This window comes from Vigna umbellata, chromosome 1 (genome assembly GCF_029865625.1).
Source record: "Vigna umbellata cultivar VRB3 chromosome 1, Vumbellata_1.0, whole genome shotgun sequence".
NCBI lineage: Eukaryota > Viridiplantae > Streptophyta > Magnoliopsida > Fabales > Fabaceae > Vigna > Vigna umbellata.
In genome coordinates, this window is record NC_142165.1 from 52,837,945 (window position 1) to 52,845,539 (window position 7,595).

The following is a 7,595-nucleotide window of genomic DNA, read 5'->3' on the forward strand; positions in this document are numbered from 1 at the left end:
AATACAATACCTTATATGTATATTTAACATAAGGGAGATTAATCTCATACATAATTTTTATTATATTTAACATTATTTTTCAATTTAAATTTGTTTTAAAAGAACTTAAATAAAAATAAAATCTTTTGAAAAAGATTTTACTTCCTTTTGACTTAACTAAGCCACCAATTATTTTCTGACACCTTGCTTGAGGTTTTCCAATGCCATACATTGAAGTTGTAATACGAGGTTAGCTTGTTGAAAATTTAACTTTGAACTTTGAGACAAATGTAGGAAATTAGTTAATTGAATTTGTGAACAAGTTGAAGTATCATTTTAGAGATGGTACTTTGATAGTGATGGAAAACTTTTCATAGAGTTGCACTATTGTTGGTGCAGAAGTTGACTTACATTTTGTATGGTTTAACAAGTTTGTCAAACTTTTTTTAATCACTAAACCTCTTTATGGTTAGAGTTTTACAACCAAAAAGAGAGATATATTCATATAGTATTCTTTATGAGAAGATGATCTCCCTCTTTCTCTTACAAGTCATGTTTAAGAGTCATTTTGTGTTAATGATATGAAAATGCATAAAACTTTATAACTATCTCTTGATATTGGAGCTTATCTTTTATTATTTGTTTGGAAGTGTAATCACATATCGATTATCAATTTTTAATTATAGAAAAAACAATTATGGTCAAATTGTGCATCATCACCACTAATGACTAATTAGTGTACCATTATGGTTTTTTTAATTAAGATTCTATGTTTTTCTCAATTGAATTTGAATTTACTTTCTTAGTAAATAAACTCTGACTTACGTTTTTTTTTTCTGAACTTTCATGAAATCTAGAAGTTACACCCCTTATTTACATTTTTTTTCATCTCGAGTGTGCTTGTTCTTTACTTTGCATATCTTTCAAGTGAGCTTTAAGGTTGTTAGTAATTAAAAATTTGTCCAATCTCGTTGATTGATAAATTTGTTAAAATTGGAGTTCTTATGAAAATCATTAACGTGTATAACCTAAAAATATTTTTATCAAAGTCTCATATAGTAATATTAAATACTTTTACTATAATTTGAACAACTTATATAGAGTTTCTATGAGTATTAATGTAATATAAATGATAAGGAAATAAACATCCATTTATAAATAAAATTATATAGTCAAATTAATAAATTAGTGTAAAAATAACAGTGAAATCATTAATCACCTCAAATTCCTTGTTCTCATCATGAAATGTAATTATAGAAGTTGTTTTGAACCCTTTATTAGGTATAAGATATTGACAAATATACTTTTTATATAAATTTTTAATTAAAAAATTAAAATAAAATTGGAAGTGTGAGTGAGCGAGTTTTGGCGCTTATAGCAAAAGCTTCCAGCAAATCCGGCGGCAGCACAAACAGGGTGGTTGTGCAGTGGCGATGGGAGAAGAAGAGGTGCTTCAATCAGAATCCGATGTAGCAAACACCAATACCAAAGAAGAGTACTCCTTCCCCGCGCTTCGTTTCGATGTCTCTCCTCACAGAACCTACCATTTCCACCGTCAGTTCATCACTCCCTCCAACCCTAACAATTTCCACAAGGCCGTTAAATGGTACGCTAAACTCTCACTTTCACTCTCTTTTATCTTCTACTACCGTTCTCAATTCCTAATTTAAGTTCTGCTTCTTTCTTAGGTCACCTGACGGTTCCTGCTTCCTCACCTCTTCCGACGACAACACTCTCCGCCTCTTCGCGCCGTAAGCCTTCTCTTCGCGACCTCCATTCCGATTTCGCTCTATCTAATAATGTAATTCTGTACAAATAATTCACTTCGCTTTTCCCTAGCAGACCGGGAACTGAAAGCGACGCTTCCGTTGCTGCTTCCGACGACGGTAATGCGCCGTTTCGAATATATAAACAAGTGAACGCTATTAATTGCTATATGAAGTTCGGGTGTTCATTGTATGCTGTTGCTGTTGTTGTCTACAGATTCCTTTGCTGCAAACGTAGTCATGAATGAAGGAGAGTCTATACACGATTTCTGTTGGTATCCTTACATGTCTTCCTCTGGTAAGAAATGTTTTGTTTTGTATGCGTTTTAGTAACTGATACTGATGGTGTCTATTGGTCTATGATATTGGATATTTGCAGATCTAGTGACCAATGTTTTTGCGACTACTACTCGAGACCATCCGATTCATTTATGGGATGCTACCTCGGGCCAGGTACTTTCATTGTTTCTCGTTTTAGTTTTGTGCTTAAACTGTTTGTCATCCTAGAGCCATTGAATGATTTTCGGAACTATCAAAGTTTAAATGGAGTGGAATATTAAGGGAACGGATAAATGTAGCACTGGTTGAATGGGGATATAGTTTTTCTTGAAGTGCTAATAGTGTTACCAAGGTTTTAAAAAATGGTCACCATGACAGTTGTGATTTCGTCGTTTCTTGGTATTGCATGAAATAGAGGACACTATAAACATTGATGTTGCAAATAAAATCCCAGTCGAGGAACGTTTTTTAAAATCTCAAATGTTATTGCTAAGAACTAACATTATTGGCAGCTTTGAAGGTACATTATAGTTTTTGTGCTGCTATGGTGATTTCTGACCATTGCTTTTGGTGAAACTTGCAGTTACGTTGCACATATCGGGCATATGATGCAATGGATGAAATTACAGCTGCTTTTTCTATTGCTTTTAATCCGGCAGGGACTAAGTAAGCTATTTCTTTAAGGACCAACAATTTGCAAATTGTAGATGCACAACACAATGTTTCTATGAGAATAACTCATATTTCATGCTCACAGGTCCCATAGTTTTTCCTCATTTAACTTTCATAAACTTTCTCTAGGACATTTAGGCTTACCTATATGTTTTTAATCCTTGCAAATATGGCTAAAATTGTTTGCAGTCTTCCATTTCTTTTTTTGTTGGTTTTAGTTCTAAAAATTGTCTGTGCCAGACTGTTGCCATTCAGTGATGATGTAGCCATGTTACATCAATGCCCATTGTAACGTCACATGTGTGATGATAAGGAACATAAACTTTATAGGGACCAGACCCAAATAAAATATCTTGGAGGATGAAAAACAAATTTAACTATATTTATAATCACTAAAACATATTAACCAGGACATTTGAATATACAGGCATCCCTTGGGTTTTTATGTTCATATGTTATCGGCAAATAACCTTACCATACTAAGTGAGTTGCACACTATTAAAATTTTAGAAGATATGTAATGCTTAGGAGGTGTTTTTCAAAATACGGAATGATTTTTGGTTTACTTGACTTCAAGCGATGAATGTGTCTTTGTAAAAGTTATTTAAACTGTTTGTCTTGTCTTGTAGGATATTTGCTGGATACAACAAATGTATTAGGATATTTGATTTACATCGACCGGGTAGGGATTTTGAATTGTATTCAACAGTAAAAGATAAAAAAGAAGGCCAAACAGGTAATTTTCATCAGGGCTGCTGAAGTTTTTTCTTTTTTGCCGGGAAGGTTGGGGTGACAGCAGCAGTAACATCTATGAATGAAATGTCTGGGAAAGATTTTATGGTACAAAGAGATGCACATAATTCAGTTTATATGAATGCAGGTATTATATCTGCAATGGCTTTTTCTCCATTTCATTCTGGGATGCTAGCTTTGGGTTCTTACAATCAAACTGCTGCTATTTATAGGGAGGACAACATGGAACTCTTGTACCTTTTGCATGGTCAAGAAGGTGGAATTACCCATGTAAGTTAGGGTTTCCTGTAAATAATTTATTCACATTACATCATTGAGAAGAAATCCTAAGTTTTTCTCTTCTTCAGGTCCAGTTTTCCAAAGATGGAAATTATTTGTACACTGGAGGTCGGAAGGTGAGATTTTCACATTTTCTTTTCTAGTTCTAGAGTTTGGACTGGACTACGAATCATATTCTTGTTACCCAGCTTATTGTTACTTGAAGGTCAGTTTCTAACATTCACTGTTTCTTGAAGGACCCTTATATACTCTGCTGGGATGTGCGCAAGTCTGTTGATTGTGTTTACAAGTACTATTCTATCTCTTCCCTTGACCTTGATTTATCTATGAATTGAAGATAAGTATTATATACGATGTTTTGGAAAACTTAAATTGTAGAAAATATTGTTTCTGAAGTAAGGAAACTGCAAAAGCTTTTGTTCAAACAAGATAATACTAACATGCATTTAAGTGGAAGCGTACTTTATGATGAACAAAACTGATGCAAGCTGTGGTTCAAGAGAATAAAGAAAATACATAACCTACTGTATACTACATTTTGCCCTCAAAATGAAGAATTTGAGTTCCTAATTGAATTTTTCAGACTTTCCGTTTTGGATATTATAGTAGAACCAGTAAATTCCAAAGCTAAATTCCTATATCTCTTACTAACTGCTGATGCATGCACTACATAGTTAATCCAAAGGTCCTCTTTCTTTGCATGGTTAGGTTGCTGTTTGCTATCATGTGTTTTTGTGTATTTCCATTGGTATGAGAGGTTGACTGGTTCCAATCATATTATCTCTCGTTTTATCATTTTTTTTTTTATTGTAAAGACACTTTTACTATTTATTCTATAAGTACAAATGTTGGGAGTTGAATGGTTGCATCTTTTCACCTTGCTACTAGGTTATACAGATCATCAGAAAACACCAATCAGCGGATACTGTTCGATATTGACCCTTCTGGACAGCATCTTGGTACAGGGGGCCAGGTATGTTGAGCATTCGTATTATCTTGCAACATCAATTATCCTCAATAATATTAAGTTTGTTTTTAAATGATTAATTTTTTTTTTTTGGTTTCAGGATGGTTTAGTACACATATATAATCTTCAAACTGGGCAGTGGGTGTCAAGTTTCGAGGCTGCTTTAGGTACTCAAGTTCTGTATTGATGCTTGTATTTTTTCTCCGTCCTGGCTTTGATCTCCTTTTTTTCATGCCCCTTTGTCCTTATCCATTAATTTCTCAAGTATTTTGCCTTTCCAGAACAACCTCTACTACACATTTATTCTCAGTTTGTTTCTTTAGTACTTCAAATTATTTCACTTCATCTTACTATTTCTTGAAGGCCATAGTTAAACTATTTAAACTCTTGTAATGCTGCAATTTTGACACCATCCCAATTGTCAATTCATTTTTGTTTCAACTTTGCTTATCTTATCATTTTGATAATATCCTTATGTTTTAGTTTTTCTTCAGGTTGCCTCTAGTTTACCTCCAAATTCAATTTTCCACATTCTTATGCTTGTGTTGTTATCCTCACCCTCATGTTTATGCAACGTAATGATGCATAGATCTGCTTGTGTTGTTGGCCTATATATCCCAGTTCCTTTACAATTTTCTGATCTGCACATACCCTACACTCTCTCTCTTCGTCTCTATCTTCAGATTCTGATCATAAGTTTAGTCCTTTGTAACATAAAGAGGGAACGTTTTTACCACGTTTATTTATATTCATTGTTGTATTATATTGGACAGACATTAAAGCAGGGACCTTTTTTTTTCTTGAAATATCTTTCCTTCCATTAATTAGAATTCAAATTTTTGAGCTATTGCGTGTTACTAATCAGCAGTTGGCTGTAAATTATTTTTCAATTTTTAACTGCTTTAAGCTTTATCTTTTACTGTTTGTTGTGCAGACACAGTTAGTGGTTTCTCATTCCATCCATTTCTACCCCATGCTGTGTCATCCTCGGGCCATCGAAGATTCGTAATTCCAGACGACGGCAATGAAGAATTGCGCTTGAGTGGTATTGTTATAATATTATAAACATGCAGACCTCCCACTCCCCTTGCCAATGGTTTTCTATTTCTATTATTTCATCATTGGTCAGGTTTATTATTGGCATGGTTTTACGGAAGTAACCTAATTTATATTATCTATGAACTAAATTTTGAGGAAGTTATGAAAAAACATTATGTATTTTGTGCTACTAAAAGTAATTTTGCAAACTTTACTAACTTCAATCGTGTTTAATATAAATATAGGTCGTGAAAATTGCGTCTCAGTATGGACTTTCTGTTATGATTCAATGGAGATTGACATGAAAAGCAATGGCAGTTTCAACAATCAGTCTGAAAGTGGTTACTTGGACTGAAATTCGTTAATTCAACACTAGTGTGTTGTAGGCTTGTTGCCAATGATCATAATGGTTCACCGTTTAACTATTCCTTGTTTGACCAAAACACTGAGCGAAGTTTTGCATATGTCTTATACGTGTAAAATTGTAAATTTCTAGTTGTAGCAAGGATTTGGACTTGTTTGGTTGTTATTTAGTTGGTGAGATATTTGCTACTGTCTTTTACTTGCTATTGAAGTTTCAGCCGCGTTCTGGCCGGCAATACTTTTCATCCCACGTAAAAAGCGGTCTGTTATACTTGGGATTTGAAGTAATCTTCGATTATAATATACAACAGTGAAACTCTGATTTTCGTGTCTCGACAAACATGGACCTGAAAGTATGACTAGTTTTTCTTACAGACTCACTTTAACTTGTTAATATCTAAATAATAGTTGTAATTTTTAATGATGTTGATTTCACCGAAAGAACCAAATTGGTGTAATTTTTTATTTCAAAATTATTGAAATGGACAGATTTAAAAAAATTATGAAAATGGACAAGTCTAGTAGTATGATTTTATTGTGAAAAAGTTGTGTCAATCTAGTATAATATTATTGTGAAAAAGTTATGTCAATTTAGTATAATTTTATTGTGAAAAAGTTGAGTTAGTTTGTCATTACTTATGATTCAATGAAGTAAAATCATATTTTCATAGCATGACTTTAATTTATTGTATTTTTTTAAATTTTAATTGAAGTTGTATTTGTATGGTGACTTTACTGTATTGGGATAAAAACGTGTAATGATACGCAATTTTAATTTTAATTGTGTATTATTTTAATACAAATTTAAAAAATTAGAATAAAATGTTTTGGAATGAAAGTATGAAAATTTTAAAATGTAAATATTTAATAAATCTTTATTTGATATAAGGACATATTACAAAAGTTTTCAATTTTTTTTAACAAATATAAATATATCAACTAAAAGATTAAAGGTGTGTTCATTTGAGGGAGGAGTTGATAAATTTGAAAAGATTTAGAGTAAATTGTGTGTTGAAGATTTAGAGTAAATTGTGTTTTTATTGGAACGATGTGATAAATAAAAAATGTTTTAATTAATAAAAAGTGAAGATAATTAGAATGTAAAAAATAATATAAAATTATATTTATTAATAACATTTATTGGTAAAAAAATATTATAAGTAGAAAAAATAAAAATTAGTTTAAAAAATAAATAAAATGTATTTAAGTAAACTCAATTTATGTTGTTTAAAATTTATTTTTTTAGAAATATAATTTAGTCATAAGTGGTATACCTTTTTGGTTTTATAGTAAAATAAAATATTGATGATCAATCAAACAATAAAATCAAGTTAAAATATTACATGAGATACAAATTGTATGCACATAATTACGTACAATTATATTTATCATAATTCATAACGAAGTTATTTTGTTTAGGTATGTAAGCAACTTATTCAAACAATATTGTGTTGGCACTCCTATTATACATTGTGTATGAGATCAGTGTGAAAACAAAA

At 31.7% G+C, this 7,595-nt stretch overlaps 1 protein-coding gene across 1 annotated transcript; it reads left to right on the forward strand.

Annotated features, from left to right (window-relative positions):
• The first annotated feature begins 1,328 nt into the window (after positions 1–1,328).
• On the forward strand, positions 1,329–6,290 carry LOC124821942 (Transducin/WD40 repeat-like superfamily protein). The gene is made up of 14 exons (XM_088103747.1): positions 1,329–1,585; positions 1,668–1,730; positions 1,822–1,865; positions 1,963–2,043; positions 2,125–2,198; positions 2,608–2,690; positions 3,326–3,432; positions 3,577–3,719; positions 3,797–3,844; positions 3,965–4,017; positions 4,617–4,701; positions 4,796–4,862; positions 5,630–5,740; positions 5,979–6,290. Exons 1-14 carry the CDS (start codon positions 1,413–1,415, stop codon positions 6,086–6,088), a joined length of 1,242 nt encoding a protein of 413 aa, XP_087959873.1. The 5' UTR covers positions 1,329–1,412; the 3' UTR covers positions 6,089–6,290.
• Positions 6,291–7,595: the final 1,305 nt, after the last annotated feature.